The 18,435-nt window shown below is 69.2% G+C and overlaps 2 protein-coding genes across 3 annotated transcripts; both read right to left on the bottom strand.

Annotated features, from left to right (window-relative positions):
• Positions 1 to 49: 49 nt before the first annotated feature.
• On the bottom strand, positions 50 to 13,825 carry DCAF8 (DDB1 and CUL4 associated factor 8). Of its 2 annotated transcripts, none has more exons than XM_082780890.1 (13): positions 13,732 to 13,825; positions 9,831 to 9,889; positions 8,738 to 9,414; positions 7,923 to 8,063; positions 7,527 to 7,621; positions 5,994 to 6,104; positions 4,206 to 4,278; positions 3,654 to 3,711; positions 3,438 to 3,545; positions 2,889 to 3,019; positions 1,429 to 1,548; positions 1,197 to 1,313; positions 50 to 1,095 (listed from the first exon to the last, which is right to left on the bottom strand). In XM_082780890.1, the coding sequence occupies exons 2-13, from the start codon at positions 9,877 to 9,879 to the stop codon at positions 979 to 981; spliced, it is 1,797 nt and encodes a 598-aa protein (XP_082637016.1). In that variant the 5' UTR covers positions 9,880 to 9,889; positions 13,732 to 13,825; the 3' UTR covers positions 50 to 978. The 2 variants fall into 2 exon arrangements, with proteins under 2 accessions (XP_082637016.1, XP_082637017.1); XM_082780891.1 differs by having other exon boundaries at positions 50 to 1,092.
• A 778-nt stretch (positions 13,826 to 14,603) lies between these two features.
• On the bottom strand, positions 14,604 to 18,276 carry PEX19 (peroxisomal biogenesis factor 19). The gene is made up of 8 exons (XM_082780930.1): positions 18,190 to 18,276; positions 17,514 to 17,623; positions 17,243 to 17,408; positions 16,702 to 16,787; positions 16,458 to 16,619; positions 15,839 to 16,015; positions 15,110 to 15,154; positions 14,604 to 14,966 (listed from the first exon to the last, which is right to left on the bottom strand). The coding sequence occupies exons 1-8, from the start codon at positions 18,248 to 18,250 to the stop codon at positions 14,892 to 14,894; spliced, it is 882 nt and encodes a 293-aa protein (XP_082637056.1). The 5' UTR covers positions 18,251 to 18,276; the 3' UTR covers positions 14,604 to 14,891.
• Between the last annotated feature and the right edge of the window lie 159 nt (positions 18,277 to 18,435).

The following is an 18,435-nucleotide window of genomic DNA, read 5'->3' as shown; positions in this document are numbered from 1 at the left end:
CTGGAGGGGGGGGGGGGGGGAGGCGAGGGAAGGGGAGGCGCAGCCCTCGGCCTCTCTCGGCTGGCTTTTATTGCGTTTTTATATAATATATATTCAAACTTTGACAATAATTTTACCTCGATCCCGTCCCCGTCCCCGCTGGGTTTCCATACATATAAAATTAGGCCTCTACGCGTGGGGGGGGGGGGGGGGGGGCGCGGGTTGGGGGGTGGTGGGGGGGGGGGGAGCACCCTCGCCGCCGCTCCCCCCAAAAAGAAAAAAAAAAAAAAAGAGTTCTTAAAAGTAACAGAAAATTCAAGGACCTTCCTGCCCCCCCCCCCACCCTGACCCCCCAAATCCCCCCCCCCCGGGCTCCGGCCACCGACCTGGGGGGGGGCAGGGGGGGGCTGTGGGGGGGCCAAACCAAGTGCAAATCACTGATATGTACAAACTAGACAAGCATCGCTCTGCAAACACCCCCGGGGGGGGGAAAAGGGGGGGACACAGCCCCTGGGGGGGGGGCAGACACCGGCCAGAGCCCCCCCGGCTGGGGAAGAGCCCTGAAGAATGCGGGGGGGGGTGTGGGGAGGGGGATGGGGGCCACATTCCCCACCCACCCCCCCCCCCCAGCAGGAAGGGGAATGGGGAGGGGGGGGCAACTCCTAGGGATGGGGCTGGGGGGGGGGCACGCTCCTGCTAGGAACTTTAATGCAAAAATCCCCCCCCCCACGCTCCCCCCTCCCATCGCCGGGGGGGTCCTGGGGAGGGCAAGGTGCCCCCCAACCTCCCCCCCCCCCACCACGGGTGGGCTGGGGCTGCGAGGCTGAGGAGGAGGAAGAGGAGGAGGAGGAGGAAGGGGCGGTGGGGGGGGGTCCTTAACATGTCAATAAAAAGCTCAAAGTGTTAGTAGGGGGGTGCCCGGAGCCCCCCCCCGCCGCCCCGGGGCTCGGGGGGGAGGTGGAAGGTGAGGGGGGGGTGGGGGGGGGGGGGGGGGGGGGCTCACGAGGGCATGCACTGCACCCGGTCCGGGCCTTCCTCCTCCTCATCCGAGCTGTCGGAGGAGCTGGGGGAATCGTCCGAGTCCCCGTCCGGCGCCCCGGGCTCCCGTCGGCGCTGCTGGGGGGGGGGTAGAGAAGAAAAGGAGGGGTTTAGAAGGGGGGGGGGCACCGTCCTGGTGCTCCCCAGGAGGAAGAGGAGGAGGAGGGGGGGGCACGTACCCGGTGGTGACGCCGCTGTCGGAGGTGGTGCATGAGGAACCAGAGCATGTGGCTGTCGAACATGTCGGTGTGGTGCAGGCTGTCCTCGTCCCGCTCCAGTTTGTTCTTCTTGATCACCTGCGGCCGCCCAAAAAAAAATTTGGGGGGGGTTGGGGAGGCACGGGGGGTTATGGGGGGCAAGGGAAGGGGTCAGGGGTTGGGGTCCCGCCAGCCCCCGGGGCCGTGGTCTCACCTCCTTGAGGCCGGTGAGCTCCGTGGGGTTCTCGGCTGTGGGGGCCCAAATTTTGACGTCGTGGTCGAGGCCGCTGGTGGCCAGGACGGGGAGGTGGGGGTGAGGCTCCAGGCAGTTCACCTGGGGGGGGGGGGGACAAATGGGGGGGGGGACACAAGGTGATGGCCGGCCCCATAGGGACCACAACCAGCACCAGCGGTGAGGCCGATGGCCCCAAACCCATCCCCTTGGGGGCTGCGTTACCCCAAAACCTTAATGGGGGGGATGGAGGTGACCCCAAACCCGCTGGGGGGGGCGTTGCTGCGGTCCTGTGCCCCCCCCTCCCCGTGCTGCCAGCCCCTGGGCCGGTGCCAGCGCGGAGCCGTCCCCGCGCCGCGGCTCCCAGGGCTGCAGAAAGGGCTCGGTGAGCCCTGAATAACGCGCGGGGCGCCCGGCGGGAGCAACAAAAGAGAGAGGGGGGGGGAAAAGGGAAAGAAAAGAGAAAAAACAGAAAAAGGGAAAGAAAAACGGGAAACCCAGAGCCTGGGGGGCAGCGAGGAGGAGCCCGGCCCGGCCAGGGACCCGCAGCGGGGCCGGATCCTGCCCGGTGCCGGGGGTGGCGGTGCCAGCGGGTGCCAGGAGCTGGCACGGGGCCGTGGCCACCCAGACAAAAGGCGACTGTGGGGCCGGGGGGGGGACTGGGGTGGCTGCAGGGAGCCCCGGAGGGACGTGGGGATGTGACAGAGCCGCCGCAGCCACCTCGGAACCGGCCCTGCACTGGGAGCCCCCCCCCAAAAAGCTCAACGCCCACCCAAAATCTGGCACCTGCGGGCCCCCAAAGCGTCCCCTCCTCTCCCATCTGCCGGGGACAGGCAGTGCCCGAGCACCCCCGAGCCTGCCCCAGCTCTCAGCCCAGTGTTGGGGGGGGGCCCAAAATGGGCAAAGCTCCCCCCCCATCACCACAAACTGGTGCGGGGGCAGCGGCCGCCTGGGACCTGCCCGTGGCCGGCCCAGAGCCTGGGAAATTCGGCTCGGGGCCGGCCCCGCTGCAGCTGCGGCCCCGTCCCCTGCAGCTGCAAAACCCCCAGGGAGCAGCGCCCGGAGCCGGCCCCGCAGCTCGGGCGTCCCCACGGCTCCGTGCTCGTCGCTGACAAGCACTCAGAGGGGTTTTTTACCCCATTTTTTCCCCCCTGGAGCCATGTGGGGGCTTGGATCCCCTCGGAGCAGCGCTGGGGTGGCAGGGCAGCTCGCAGATCCCTGCCCAGACCCCGTGGGGACGGTGACACCGAAGCCCTGAGGATGGCGGGGAGGTGCTGAGCACCCCACGGACACGGCTTTGGGGGCTGGTGGGGCCCCTGCTTGGCTTCTGGTGGGAATTCAAGGGGAATGTGTGAAAAGGGGAGGAAAAATGGTGTAGGAGTGAGGAACCGGAGGGCAGCCAGCGGCCTGGGGGGGGGGACGACACGTGGGGCACAACTCACCACGCCGCCCTTGTCGCCCTCCATGAACTGCACGATCTGGCAGGACGATTTCTCCCACAGGAAGATGTGGCCGCAGTCGCTGCCGCTCACCACGAACTCGCTTTTTGGGCCGTAAAAATTGACGCCTTTCACTGCGGGGAGAGAAAGGAGCAGCCCGAGGCCGTCAGGAGCCGGGCAGAGCTCTCCCTGCCATGAATTCGCTTCCTGCCTGGCAGCCAGCGAGTTTCCAAGGTTACCGGCGTGGATCTCTTCCGTCCCCAGACACATAATAGCTCATTCTTTGCAAGCCCCAGAGTTTGTGTTAAGGGTCTTTCAGAGGGGGATGAGAGGCGCGGAGCTGCAGAATCGGGCTCCAAGCGGGCGTTTTACCCAACCGGGCTGCTCTGGGGACAGCTCCCCGAAACCCCAAAAGCCTCGGCCCAGCCCCTCGGCCCCTGTTTGCCGATGGGGAAAGGGCTGTGGGGTGGTGGGGCTGGCAGGGAGCCGGGAGAAGCCCCCGAGCCCCGGCCCCGCTGCCTGCAGGAGCCGCCCCGGCCCCGCCGCCCTTACCCGTGGCGTTGTTGCGGTGTCCCTTGTATCTCTTGATGTACTCGGCCCCGTCGCTGTGCGAGGAGTTGAAGAGATAGATGTCCTCGTCGTTGTAGCTGGCCAACAGCTCTGCAGGGGGAAAGGACAGAGGGGAGTTAGCCGTGAGCCCGTGGAGGTGGCCCCGGCCACCGCGGGGCTCCGGGCACCGCAGGGCTGGCAGGGCAGGGCTGTACTCACCCGAGCCATCGTGGCTGTACACGAGGCAGGTGATGTTGGCTTTGGACTCACTGTTTACCTAGGGAAAGCACACACACAGCTCCCATCCCACCTCCTCCTCCCTCCGAGGCCGCGACCCGCGGGCGTTACAGCTCTGCGGCCAGCTGCCAGCCAGCACCGGGGCGCTGCGCCTTCCTAAGCCGGGGCTGGGCTTTAAGGACACGGCGAGATTTGGGTCAGAAAATAAAAAAGCCAGGCCGTTTGCCCGGCTTCCCTCGCTGGTTTCCAGGCAGGAAACCCGTCAGAGGCTTGGCCAGCGAGCGCAGCTCCCCGGGGAGCGCTCTGCGGATCCAGCCCCACCACAGGCAGAGCCCGTCCGTGCCTTGTTTGTCACACAGCTCCGGGGTCCCTGCAGCCACACACCCCCCGGGCTCAGCACGCCCCGAGCCAGGCTCAGAAGTGGCACACAGAGGCCACGGGGCCGCCATCCGCCCGGCCACGGTGGCCAACGAGAGCCGACGGCCACCGCTGACGTCCCCACGGTGCCCCAGCCCCACGACCGCGAGCACTCACCAGGTGGTGGGGGCAGAACTTCTTCAGCACGCCGTTGTTCTCGTTCTCGTCTATCTTCCGCTGGTCGTAGATCCTGGGGAGGGACGGCAGGCGTGGGACGCTCGCCCGAGACGCGAGCGAGGCTGGGGCAGAGCCGGGGAGCACGGAGGGCGAGGAGGCCCCACCGCCGACCCCGCTGTGCCAAGACCGGCCCTGACGCTGGGGCAGGGAGCTGCGGAGCTGCAGGCGGCCGGGGCTGGCAGCAGTCGTGGCCAAAGCAGCTTAATGTCACCTCTCGTTACGGTGGGGGCACCGTCTGGTGGCTTCCGACAGTGTCAGAGCCTGGGGGCACAGAGGCCACGGCTTGGCGAGGGGGACGTGACCACCACCCCTACCCTGGGTGGGCCTGGGCTCCTCGGGGTCCCACGGGAGGGGTTCACCTGATGCGGGGGCACCCCAGGAGCCGCCCCGGGCAGGGCAGGGCGGAGAAACGCGGCTCAGGACATGGCAGGGAAAGGCAGCAGAAAGCAGGAGGGGGGAGGAAGCCGCGCCGAGGGCTCTTTAGAAAGCCGCTAAGCCAGCTCGACGCCGGCGCCGCTGCTCGTGAGCAGCCTGCAGAGCCCACGTGTGAAGTGCCCGCGTGCCCCGCGCCCCGGGAGATGCTGCCGGCACGCCAGACGCCCGCGGGGCTGTCGCTGCGGGGAGCTGACGCCGCAAGAGCACTCCCAGCACCCGGAGCCGCGGCCCCGACGACGCAGCCGCAGGGAGCCGAGAGGCACCGCGGATCTGCCGAGCCTCGGGGGGCTGCAGAGCCCACGGGGGGGGCTCAGGGGGAAGCCCCCGGGTAAAAGGCTGCTGGCACTGCTGGGCAGGGGGCTCGGCAGCTCTTCTGGAAGGCCTGGAAGCTCGGGAGGGGACTGGGGTAGGAAGGGAGGGGAAACTTGGCTCCGTGCGCTGCAGGTGCCTGTGCTGGAGCTGCTCGCCGCGGGGCACGGGCCTCTGCCAGAAGCAGGTGCCAAATATTCGTGGTTTAACCCCCCCAGCTCCGGGAGAGCTCTGTGCTGATGTGGGAGCCACGGAGGCAGCAGCTCCAGCGCAGGAGGACGCTGCCCTGAGCATCTGAGGCCAGAGAGGGGAGAGCTGGGGGCAGGAGGGACGGAGACACAGCCTGCAGCTGAGGGGTGCCCCACGGGATCAGGGTTGTGTGTGCTGTGCCTGCAGGGGGACAACTCCTGGCTGGGGGCTTCGTGGGGAGGCAGGGGCAGGAGGGGAGGCCGTGGGCTGCCACGGGGAAACCCACAGCACTGTGAGGGTGAGAAAGAGGGGCTGTGAGAGCTTCCCAACACAGCTCGGGGGGAGCTGTGAGGAAGATTTTAATTAATTCAGAGGGGGAAGCGTTGGGGGCTTGCGTTTGCCGCTTCAGGAGCTCTGCCCTGCTGAAGCCAGGAGCTTCCCTGAGCCTTCCCCGAGCCTCTGATGTGCACGGGGCACTGTGGGTGGGCTGGGGACTGGCAGGAGCTGTGGGTGCAGCTCGTTAGGAGAATCATTAGGAGACTCGCTGGGCCCTGGGGAAAGGCTGAGCCAGCCCCAGGGCGCGCTGGATGCTGGATCCCAGCACTAAACCTCAAAGGATCCAAATCCTCCTCTGCTAATCCCACTTGCCTTCGTGCTGCTTCGGAGGCATGAATGGTTTGAGCCACAAGTGGGCCTGGGGGGGGGCTCGGAGCTGGCTGGGCGCCAGGTGAGCCCCCCAGGGATGCTCGTGGCCGTTTTGGGGGCTCGGCTCACCCAGGCTGAGCACGGACTCACCTCACAAACTGATCTCTGCCTCCCACAGCAAACTGGTAGGTGTTGGCTGGGTTCACGTAGATGGTGTACAGACCCACTTTCTTCTCCTTTTCCTTTGTCACAACCAGTTTCCTTTAAGAGACGAGGAATAATAATAACAAAACAACAAAAAAAATCCACCTCGGATTCAAAACAGGGTCCAGATGGGAAACGCAGGAGCTCCGCGAGCCTCTTACTCACTCCCAGAGAAAAAAAAAAAAAAAAAACAACACAAAACCAGCCAAACCCACCCAAGCATTTCAGCTTCCAAAGCGGAGCGAGCACATGCTCTGTCTGCGAGTCAAACAGCGCAGGGTGAAATCATCCCCTGGCGTTTGCCTCCAAAAATGTCTGAAGGGTTTTTCACGGCCCGGGCTGAAGCCTGACGGAGCCGGACAGCCAGCAGCGAGAGCGGAATCAGCTTAGCTCCAAAGCCGAACCCCTCTGCTGGTATTTTTCCCCACCCGTCTGGCCGTAACGAGGCCCAGATTTAACGAAATCCGCCACACGGCAGCTCCCCTCCCCCAGGAGTCTGGGCTGGCTGTTTAGGCTCCGTAGACACGCACACAAACCGAGGCAGCATCCTCGAGAAGGAACAGCCAGCTCCAAAGCTCGTCTTTCTTCTAATTATACCGTTCGGCTTAACGAGAGAGGGGAGCTGCCTACGGGCTGCCTGCAAACGCTGCCTCCCCTGCGCACGCTGACAGCTCCCAGCTCCCAGCCCAAACAGCAGCGTGGATCCCCACGAGGGGCGAGGGGGGACAGACCCCAGGGCGTCGGCCGACAGCCTCCTTCCCAAACCGACCGGCGGATAAACAGGGGAGGAAGGGATGGGGATTACACGCCCCGGCAGTTTTGGCCCTGGTTATGAACCAGCTGGGTTCAGGGCTGCAGACAAAAGCCCTCGCACGCGCAAATAAAACCCAAGCGCCGGGAGACGAGCCCCGAAGCGCCCGGTTCTCAGCGGGATCAGCCTCAAAACGATGTTGTGATACGCGGGGAAAGCCCCAAGCTGCCAGATCCGGGCGGCTGCTTGAACGCCCGCCGTGGATTTAGCTCGGGAGCTCGTCAGGAACGGCAGATCCCGCTGCTGCACGGGGTACGATCCCGCACGCCCCGCCCGGCTGCTCGCTAATTACTGTTTTCCAATTAACTTGTGATAGTGCTCGTGTGATGAGTGAGGCAGACGAACTCTGGGCTCCGTGCTGCTGCCAGCACCGAGGGGCTGCTCCCTGAGCACCCAAAGGGGCCAGGACCCACAGCTGCAGCCCCGAGGGGCCCCGTCCTGCTGGGGGATGAGGGTTTGGGCACGCTGACTAACGGGGCTCGTGGCCACGTCCTTGTGTGGGACGGCCAGAGCCAGGTGAGGTCCTGACGCCGCTCCTCCTGACCCCAAAGCTCTCAACTTAACGCCCCCAGCCCGGCAGCAGGACCCCGAGCCCTACACGACGGAGCACCGGGGGCCTCGTCCTCCCCCCCGATCCCGCAGCAGGAGCAGGGCAGAGGAATACTCACGAGGCGGGCCGGTCTTGCCGCAGATCAATGGTGAAGACTACAGCATCTTCACCTGCTGATAGGAAAGTGCATGGAGAATCCGGTTCTAGGGCCAGCTGGAAGATAAACACTCGGGCATTGGTTCCCTTTTCACCCGACAAAGGGCCAAGATCCCTTTCTCCCAGCAAACCGCCAGCAGGAGCCCCCCAGACCCCGCGGCTCTGCGCCTGCCCCTCGGCTTTACAGCCCCAGAGCCCCTCCTGGTCCCGCGCCGCCCTCGGAGACGGGGGGCAGTGGGTAGGAATTATTCAAGGCCCGCTCCCCCCCACGGCTCTGCCCTCGCTCTCCCCAGCGGGGAGGGCCCGCGGGCGTTACGGGGCGCGGGGCCCCCCCCGTAGAGGCCGTCGGGGGGCTCACCTTGTGCGAGGCTCCTTTGTGCTGCGCCACGCGCTTGGTGTTTTTGCAGCACTGGGTGGCGGAGAGCTCGGCCACGCGGACCTGGCCGTCGCGGGCACACATGGCTAGCGTGGAGTCGCCGCTGTTGGGGAGGAACTTGGCCTGCAAGACACCAAGCGGAGGGGCTGCTCCCAGAGCCGGGGGCGCGGGAGGACGTGGAGGGACCGGAGAGGATGGAAAACAGGAGGGGCGCGTCCTCACCCCCCTCCCCTGGCGGCTCGGCCTGCAGAGCCCCGGCTCGACGGGCTGGGTTGGCTGAGAGATCACCGGGATCTCTTTTTGGGAGAGCTGGGAGCACGGGGGAGACGTGGGAAGGTGCTGGTGGTCCCAGCGCCCCTCCAGGCTGCGGCTGAGTGGGGCTCCGGGCCCCCTCTGGTGGTGGCAGGGCTGTGGCACGGCACCGTGTGGCCCGGCACCCTCCGGCTGCTCCCAAAGTGGGGCTGGGGGGTCCCAGCAGGATGGGACACCCACCCCCTGCCACCCCGGGGCATCCCAGCCGTGTGGGACATCCATCCGAGGCTGGACACCGTGGGACAGCCGATTTTAGGGCGCACCGGGGAGTTTTGGTGGCCGGTTACCACCACTAAACCCTCGCAGCCAGCTCTCAGCTTGAAAAACCACCTCTCCTGCCCTGCACAGCGCCACGGGGGCGCATCCCACACGCCCCCCCAGCTTGTAACCCCCTCGCTGGGTGCGCTGAGACACCCCCAAACCCCCAGGGACCGCACCGGGGGGCTCCCCACGCCCCCTGAGCACCGTCCCGGTGCCCCCCTCACCTGGAAGACGTTGCTCTTGTGGCCGCTCTCGAACTCCAGCACCGGCTGGCGGCGGACCCAGTCCCACACCACCACCTTGAGGTCGTCGCTGCCGCTGGCCAGCCAGGTGCCGCGCTGGTTAAAGTGCAGGGTGTTGACGCAGCCCGTGTGGCCCTCCAGGCCGTGCTGCAGGCGGAAGCGCTGCACGAAGACGCGGGCGCCGCAGGCCTCGTAGACGAAGCGGGAGCTGGAGCCCAGCTCCCTCTCGCGCAGGGCGTGCACGGCCTGCCAGCGGGGCTGGGGCAGCGCCGTGGTCTCCGAGGACACCCAGTCCTCCAGCGCCTGCTCGTCGTCCGAGGAGTCTTGCTCGTGGTTGGCGCGCTTGCGCTGGGCGCGGCGGTGGGCCCGCTGCTCTTCCTCCTCCTCCTCCTCCTCCTCCTCCTCCTCCGAGTGCGAGCGGTCGAGGGCCCGGCTCTCCTCGGTGATGGAGTAGTGCCCCGTGTCGTCCATGCTGTCCGAGTCCTTCTCCTCCCCCGAGCTCTCCGTGTCCGTGTCCCGGCTCTCGGCGCTGGTGCGGTTGGGCCCCCCGTCGTCCCCCGTCAGGCTGAGGCTGAGGTCGGAGGCCTCCACCTCGATGCCGGAGGAGGTTTCTCGGCCTTCCTCGGCTGACATCTCCTCCGGGCTGCTGGACAAGCTGCCTGCGCGGTGCGGGCGACACCATCAGCCTCCCGAACGGACCCAGGGCCCCGCCGAGCCCCCAGCCTCCCCCCAGCCCTCTCTCCGCGGTTTCCCCCCCGGTGCTCGGTTTCCACGCCCCCACCCCAATTCCTTCCCCACCCAAAGCCCCGTTTCTGCTCCCACCGACGAGCAAACCACGTGCGGGGTGTGCCGCAACGGCACAAGCACCCAGAGCCCCCCCTCGCCCCCTCACAGGGCAGGGGGGGTATCAGGGACAAGCCCCCACCCACCCACCCACCCCCCGCTCTGCGCCCAGCGCCAGCCCGCAGCACCCAGCCTCCCACCGAGCTCCCCCCTCTGACACCCCCCCCCCCAAATGCCCCCGGGGACACCTCGCAGGGCCGGGAGCCCCCCCGAGGGGTGACCCCACGCTCACCGTTGACGATGTCTGTCTTCCCGTCCATGCTGCCCCCCCTGTCCGACATCTCGCTGCCCCTGGAGGGAGAGGGAGGGAGCAGAAGCTGGAGCTGGGGAGGGGGCCAGAGCCACCCCCCCCGGCTCACTCGTGGCCCCTCTCCGGGGCTCTGCTCCCTAAGGGAAAATCCCCGGAGGGTCCCCACGCTCCTGAGGGGCTCGCGGAGCCCCAAACCCCAAAAACACCCCAAACACCCCAAAACCTCTCCCTCCTCCTCCCCCCCCCCCAGCAACAAGTTTTAAAACCTCTCCCCGTGCTCTGAACCCCCCCAGCACCGCCGAGGGGACGACGCTGCCGGATGGGGGGCATCCGGGGGGGGTCCCCACAAAGTGCACGGGGGCAGCAGCTCCTGAGGGTGTCCCCCCCAAAAAAAAGGAGGGCTCCCTGCGGCCGTGCCACCCCCGGGGGGGGGGATTTGGGGGCCGTCACCTCGTGGGGGGGGGCACGGGAGGGAGCCGGAGCGGAGTCACGAGCAGCAGCAGGGCTTGTGCCAAGGTGGAGGCAAAATAAAAACATTTGAGGCCGGGCTGGCTCGGGGCTCCCCGGGGGTTTTGAGCCCCTTTTTGGGAGAAATTCCTCGGGGAGAAGCTCCCTGGGGGCAGGCGGAGGCACCCCGCTTCCCTGCTGGGGGGGGGACACAGGGGGGGACACCCAGGGGTGGCTCTGCTCGGGGCCAACACCCCGGGGGGGGCAGCAGGGGCCAAAAAAAGGCAAAAAGGAGGAGTGGGGGGGATTTAGGGGGGGCTTGGCCCTAAACCCTCCCCCCACGCCTCGCGGCCCCGGCACCAACAGGAGGAGAAGGGACGGGGGGGCAGCGCCGGGGGGGGCACAGGGAGCCCCCCTCTGGGGACACCGCGGGCACCCCAGAGCCCCCCCAGCACCCCACGGGGACACCCGGCTGGGGGAGAGGCCCCCAAAATGGGGGGAGCGCAGCGGGGGGGGGGGGAGAAGGGAAAGACACGGGGAGAAATGGGGGAAAAAAGGGGGAGTTTGGGAACCCCCCCCCTTCAACACCACCCCTGGGGGGCTCCCAGCACCACGCGATGACCCCGAGTGCCCCAGCTCAGCACCCATGGGTGCTCGGCACCCTCCGGGGCACCGGGGGTCGGCTGCGGACCCTGCCCAGGGCGGGGGCTGCTCCCGGAGCCCCCCCCCCACCCCCGGTGCTGCCACCCCTGCCCAGTTCAGAGCCCCCAGGTGGCTGTGGGCAGTGATTAACCCCCGGTAATTAACACCCGGTGATTAATTAACGCCCGGTGATTAACTCCTGCTCCTCTTTAACAAGGGGACCCCCAGCAGGCGGGTCCTGCCCCCCCACGGGGGGGTTTCCCCTCCCGCCCCAGGAGCCTGATCACCAGCGGGGCTTGGACTTGGCTCACGGCGGTGATTGCCCCCCCCCAATTACCCTAATTACTCATTAACGCTGCCAGGAGGGACGAGGAAATCCCTTGGGGGGGGGGGAGGAATCGGACTGGGACGGGGGGGGCGGGCCCTAAAAATTCCCCCCCCGGTGCACAAAAAACCTCGGGGGGGGTGACCCAGGACAGCTCCTGGGGGGGGGGAGGTTCTGGGGGGGGCTCCTCGGGGGCTGCCCCCCCCCTCCCGGGGCATTTCCCAGCCCCGCGTCCCCCCCCCACGGCTCCCCTTGGGATCTGCCGGCACCGGGGGGCACCACGGGGGGGCTGGCAGCGCGGTGTCTAATGGGGCCAGACTGGGTTAAACTGGGTCTTACTTGGTTTAACTGGTCTAACTGGGCCCATGGGGCATTCCCCGGCTGTTTGCAGCCTCCCCAGCCCCCAGCCCCCAGCACCCCCCGGCCCCGCGGCGTTTGGGCTCCCCAGGACCCCGGGGGGGGGGGTTTGGTCCAACCGGGACCCCCCCGGTCCCGTTCCCACCCCCCTGGACCCCCCCCGGACCCCCCCGGTGCCGGGATTTCCGCCGCCCCCCCCCCCCCCGGGCACCGCGCGGGCTCCTCGGAGCCGCTTCTATTTAAGGAAAGTTCCCTCAGCGGGACGGGGGGGGCGGCCCCGGTCCCACGGGGGGGGCGGGGGGGGAGCTCCGGGAGCCCCCCCCCAACGCCCCGAGCTTCCCCCCCCCCCAGATGGTTCCAGCGGGGGGGGCTCTGCCTCGTTACGGGGTCACCGGGCTCGTTAGGGGGGCACTCATTAAGCGCCCCCCCCCCCGTGATCCCAGGGAGATCCCCGATCCCTATTCCCCCCCCCCCAATTAATTCCTCCCCCAATTAATTTCCCCCCCCCCGATCAATTTCTCTCTCCCCCTCCCTCATTAACTCCCCCCCCTTAATTAACAGACCCCCTCTTTGGGGTCCCAGCACCCTCTGCACCCCCCCAGCCCCTCCGTGCCCCCCCCATTCCCGGGTCCTTCACGGGGGGGGGGGGGGTCCCGAGGGGTTTTTTTTGGCAATAAAATCACGGGCTGCGATGCTCTACCCCTAATTACCACGGTTAATTATGGTTAACGAGCCCCCAGCACCCAGCCCGCCCCTTTCTGGAGACCAAAACTCCCCGAGGGGGGGGGGGCACATCCCAGTAAGGCCCAGTATCCCAGTTTAAAGCCCTAACTGGGAGGCCCCGGGCCCCACTCACCTGCGCGGCGGTGCCGAGGGTTCGGCCGCAGCAGTGGAGGCTCGGGGGGGGGCAGGGGGGGGCTGAGGGGGGGGGGGGGGGTCCCGGTTTGGGACCGCGGTGCCACGGGGGGGTGGGGGGGGACACTGGGGTCTGTCCTGGAAGGGAGGGGGGGGGGAGGCCCAGGGGTGACACGGCTCGGGGTGGGGGCGCTTGGGACCCCCCGGTGACCCCCCCCGAGGGATGACAACAGCCTGGGGGCTGCAAGGAGCGGGGGGGGAGGGGGATGGGACCCCCCGGGACCCCCCCCTAAGGACTGGAGGGGATTCTGGGGCAACGGGAACGGGGCCTGAGGGCAAAATAACCCCCCCCGGCCCTGGGGGGGGGGAAAATCACCCCCCCCGGAGCTCCCTGTCACACACAATGTCCCCACAGGGGTCCTAGGGACCCCCCCAGAGCAGCAACCCCCCCCCTAAAGTCCCCCCCCAAGGTGTGAGACCCCCCCAGAAGCAGCAGGACCCCCCCGCCCCCCCCCCCCGGCAAGTCCTTGGGAGCAGCACAAACACCCCCAAGAGACCCCCCCAGTGCCCCCCCCCTGAAGGCAGCGGGGTCCCCCCCCTCAAAATAAAGGCGGCGACCCCCCCCCGGGAGGAGCGCGGAGCCCCCCCCCCGAAGGCTCAACGACCCCCGAGGGTCACCGGGACCCCCCCGGGACTCCAGGACCCCCCCCAAAAAACATCCTGGGGGCGCCCCCCCGAGAAGCAGCGGCCCCCGGGGGCCCCCCAGACCCCCTCGGGCCCCCCCGGGACCACCGGGACACCCCCAGACGCCCCCCCGGTGCTACCTGGGCCCCCCCTGGCCCCCTCCCGGAGGAGCGGGGCTCTCCCGGGTCCCCCCCGGGACCAGCAGGGCCCCCCCCGGACCATTGAGGCCCCCCCGGGACCACCGGGGGCCCCCCCAAGCGCCTCCCGGTACCACCGGGCCCCCCCCGTTATGAACGGGACCCCCCCAAACACCTCCCCAGCCCCCCCCCCGGGCCCAACCGGCCCCCCCGTGCCCCTCTTGGGCCGATAACGGCACGGCGGGACCGGGCCCCCCCCACCCCCCTCAAGGCCCCGGGGCGCCGGGAGGAGGCCTCGGGGCCCCCGGTAACGGCGGCGGGGGGGTGCGGGGGGGGGAAGGCCGCCGCCACCGGGGCCTGGCCGGGCCCGGGAGGGGGAGGAGGAGGGTCCCGGCCCCCCCGGGGGTCCCGCCCCGCCCGTGGGCCCCGCACCGACCCGACTGCCGCCGCCGTTCCCGTTCAGGCGCTGCCCCCGCGGCCCCCGGCCCGCAGCGCCATCTTGGAGCGCCGCCTCCGCGGGTCGCTTTACGGCGCCGCGCCGCGCTTTACGGCAACGGCCCGCCGCGCGACAGCACGGCCGCGGCCCCGCCCCTCGCCCCGCCCCCTGCCGGCGTCGCCGCGGCAACGGAGGCCCCGCCCCTCCCCCGCCGGGCCCCTCCACGTGACGGCGGCGTCCTCACGTGACCCCCGTGTTTGTGTAGGGTCGCCCAATGTTGTTGTAGGGTCGCCCTTGTCGCTTCCTCTCCCCCCCCAGTGTTATTGTAGGGTCGCCCAATGTTATTGTAAGGTTGACCCTGTTCCCCCCCATATTATTGTAGGGTCGCCCCTGTTATTGTAGGGTCACCCAATGTTATTGTAGGGTCGCCCCTTTCCCCCCCCCTATTATTGTAGGGCCGACCCAGTTCACCCCCGACCTCCCCCCATGTTATTGTAGGGTCGCCCACTGTTATTGTAGGATCACCTTTGTCCCTCCCCCTCCTGACCCCACTGTTATTGTAGGGTCGCCCCCAATCCCTACCCCCCCCCCCGCTGCCTCCATATTATTGTAGGGTTGCCCAATGTTATTGTAGGGTCATCCGTGTCCCTCCCCCTCTGCCCTGTTATTGTAGGGTTGCCCAACGCCCTCCCCCAGTGTTATTGTAGGGCCGCCTCTGTTCCCTGCCCCCCCCCCACATTATTATAGGGGCACCCAATGTTATTGTAGGGTCACCCTTGTCCCCCCTCTCCCCCCGGTGTTATTGTAGGGTCACCCAATGTTATTGTAGGGTTCCCCCCCCCCCGTGCCTCAGTTTCCCCCTCGGGACCTGCCGCAGTTCCAACGCTTTATTGGGGCCACCCAGCGCTCGGGGGGGTGTCCCCACATGGGGGGGGGGTGACACGAGCGTCCCCAGGGCCATGCAGCCCCCCCCGTGCACCCCCATGGGGACGGCCACCCCCCCCCGTCCCCATCCCACGGGGACACCGTGGGTCCAGCGCCGCTCCGCGTCCCACGCGGCCTCGTCCTCCGTCCTCGTTAGGGCGTTAATTAGAGGCTAATGACTGGGGGGGAGGAATGTCCCCATCCGGGGGGGCCGTCCCGGTGTCCCCGTGTCCCCGTCACATCAGCCGGCACTGCTCCCCCCCGCCCTCGGGCAGGCTCAGCCCCTCCAGGTCCAGGTTGAGGCCGGGGGGCTGCGGGGACAATGGGGACATTTTGGGGTCGGCCCCGCGCCCCCCCAGGCCACCCAGGGTGTGGGGGGGGTGTCCCCGAGTGTCACCGGCCCCGTGGGGACCCCAAAGTGACAGGGGGGTGAGGGGGGGGGGGGGGCACTCACCGCGTCCCCGGCCAGCTCCTTGGGGGGGTGACCCAGCTCCTGCAGCTGGGGGCAGAAGGGGGGGGTCCTGGGGGGTGGCCCCGAGGTGGCCCCGGGGGGTCCCCAGATCCGCAGGGGGTTCCCAGGGGGTCCCCAAGCTGCCCCCAGGGTGTCCCCACGTCCCCCTGTCCCCCAGGGCGTGCCCATGTCCCCAGGGTGTCCCTATGCCCCTAGGGTGTCTCTAGGGTGTCCCCATGGTGTCCTTGGGGTGTCCCCATGCCCCCAGGGTGCTCCCAGGGTGTCCCTGCGGTGTCCCCACTTCATCCCCACATCCCCATGTCCCTGGGGTGTCCCTGTGTCCCCACAGTGTCCCCAAACCCCCAGGGTGTCCCCACGTCCCCAGGGTGTTCCTAGGGTGTCCCCATATCCCTGTTTCTCCAGGGTGTCCCCACGTTGTCCCCATGTCCCCAGGGTGTTCCCAGGGTGTCCCCAGGGTGTCTCCATATCCCCACACCCCAAGGGTGCCCCCAGGGTGTCCCCATGTCCCCAGCCTGCCCCCAGGGTGCCCCCATGCCCCTTGGCTGTCTCCAGGGTGTCCCCATGTCCCCGTGTCCCCAGGGTATCCCCACGTCCCCAGGGTGCCCCCAGGCTTTCCCCACGGTGTCCCCACACCCCCAGGGTGTCCCCACATCCCCACGCCCCCAGCCTGCCCCCACCCCGTCCCCGCCGTGCCCCCCCACACCCCCCCACCTGCTGCATGAGCTCCAGCACGGCCTCGAAGCGCTCCCTCCTGGCCCCCGCGCCCTCCTCGCTGCCCTCGGCCTCCAGGTGCCGGCAGATCCGCGCCATCACCCCCAGCTGCGCCCGGTACCGCTCGTACTGCGCCGCCGGCAGCGCCGCCCGCTGCTGCTGCAGCCACTCCGGGTACTGGGGAGGGGGCCACGGGGGTCAGGGGGGGGGTCCCAAGGGTCACAAGGGTCCCGGGGGGGTCCGCGCCATCACCCCCAGTTGCGCCCGGTACCGCTCGTACTGCGCCACCCGCTGCTGTTGCAGCCACTCGGGGTACCAGGGAGGGGGTCACAGGGGTCGGGGGGGGTCCCAAGGGTCCCGGGGGGGTCACCGGGTGGTCCCAAGGGTCCCGGGGGGGTCACTGAGTGGTCACAAGGGTCCCGGGGGGGTCACTGGGTAGTCACAAGGGTCCCGGGGGGGTCCGTGCCATCACCCCCAGTTGCACCCGGTGCCACTGGCAGCGCCGCCCGCTGCTGCCGCAGCCACTCGGGGTACTGGGGAGGGGGTCATGGGGGTCGGGGGGTGGTCCCGAGGGTCCCGGGGGGGGGGGTCACCGTCCCCCTGAGCCCCCCCTCCTCACCTTTTCGGTGATCTCCTTGAGGGAGGGGTACAGCACCTCCTTGGACAGCAGGTGCTGCAGCAGGCTCTGCATGACGGGCAGCACGCCGCCCTCCCCGCCGCCCTCCTCCAGCCCCAGCCCCTCCAGCGCCTTGGCCAGCTCCTCGTCCGAGGCCGCCGAGCCCTGTGGGGGAACGGGGGGGGGTCACGGTCATATTGGGGTACCCCCCAGCACCCCAGTTTTGTCCCTGTCCCCCCCCCGGTACCTGCAGGTCGGTGGCGTTTTTGGCCAGCCCGCTCAGCGTCTCCTTCAGGCACGAGGTGAATTCCTGCTGCGACGCCGCGTCCCCGCCTGCGGGGCCACCAGGGGACGGCTCGGGGGTGGGGGGGGCTGCGCACCCCAAATCCCCCCCCAAATCCCCCTGCCCTAAATCCCTGAGACCCCCAGGACGAAGCCCAGGTCCCCACGGGGCCACCCCCAGGCCCCCACCTTGCGCCACCACCGCGCTGGCGCAATCGGGGCCGCTCGGGGCGCGCAGCACCCTATGGAGCAATCCGGGCTTAATTAGGGGAGCTTCGTTAAGCCCTCCGCGGGGTGCTGGCCCCGAGCACGAGGACAGCGTGGGGACAGCGTGGGGACAGTGTGGGGACAGCAAGGGGACAGCAAGGGGGTGGCCATGGTGCCCCCCAGCTCCCCTCTGCGCCCCCAGGGCTCTCAATGGGGGATTTGGGGCCGGGTTTGCTGGATCTGCCCCAAATTTTGGAGGTGACGCCGGGGGGGGGGCTAGGCCGGGCCCCCCCACTCACCCACTCTCCCCGCCGCCTCCGAGAGCTTCTGGAACTGCTCCACGAGGTGCGGCTCCTCCTGGGCCAGCTCCCTCATGGCCTTCTCGAACTCGGCCGTGGCCTGCGAGGCCAGCTCGCCCTCAAACAGCTCCTGGAAGAACTTCTCCTGCGAGGCGAACAGCGAGTCCTGGGGGGGCACACGGGGGTTTTGGGGGGGTTTATTGGGGGGGGTCATGGGGTTTTTGGGGGGTCCCGAGGGAGGAGTGCCCGCCCCCCCCCCGACCCGCTGCACCTTGGCGGTGGCGCTGGGGGATTTCTCGGCGGTGCCGGGGGTCCCCGGGGCGGGCGGTGGTGGCGGGGGGGGGGCGGCGGGCCTGGCCTTATCGAAGTCATCGAGGGCGCCTGGGGGGGGGCAAGGGGTGAGGGGGAGCCCCCCCAAACCCCTCCTTGCACCCCCTGACCCCCCACAGGGTGCTCAGCCCCTGTTCCCCAAAGCCCCCCCCTCCTACCCCCTTGTTACCCCCCAGGACCAGCCGCGCCCCCACCCCCCTGCACCCCAAAACTCCCCCTCAGCCCCCCCAGGAGCCCCCCACCCCTAAAGGAGCCCCACAACAACCCCCAGACCCCGCTGCACCCCCATGACCCCCACCCCACCCCGTACCCCGGTGTCCCCCCGGTACCCCACAACCCCCCCAGTGCCCCAAAACCCCCCCGGTTTCCCGGTGCCCCCCGGTGCCCCCCTGGACTCTGGTGCCCCCCCCAGCCCCCCATTGCCCCCCAGCCCCCCCCGAGCCCCCCGTTGCCCCCCAGACCCCCCCGGTGCCCTAAAACCCCCCCGGTTCCCCGGTGCCCCCCGGTGCCCCCCAGCCCCCCCGCACCCCCGGTGCCCCCCCCAGCCCCCTGTTGCCCCCCAGCCCCCCCCGAGCCCCCCGTTGCCCCCCCCAGCCCCCCCGTTGCCCCCCCCTCACTCTCCAGCAGCTCCTCCAGCTCCCGGTCGGGGTCCGGCTCCTGCCCCGGCTCCGCCGCCATCTTCCCCCGCTCCGCCGGGAGGCGGGGCCAACAAGCCCCGCCCACATCGCCCCCACCCCCTCAAATAGCCCCGCCCCATGCATAAGCCCCACCCCCCCATTAAGCCCCTCCCCTCCCCACCACCACCCTCGGTGCTGCCGCCTGGCGGTCGCGCTGGGAACTGCAGCCTGGGGCGGGGGCACCGG

Source organism: Aythya marila, assembly GCF_965140915.1.
Source record: "Aythya marila genome assembly, chromosome: 29".
Classification (NCBI taxonomy): Eukaryota; Metazoa; Chordata; class Aves; order Anseriformes; family Anatidae; genus Aythya; species Aythya marila.
Note: the sequence above shows the minus strand (reverse complement) of the source record. Positions and strands in the feature narration are given on the sequence as shown.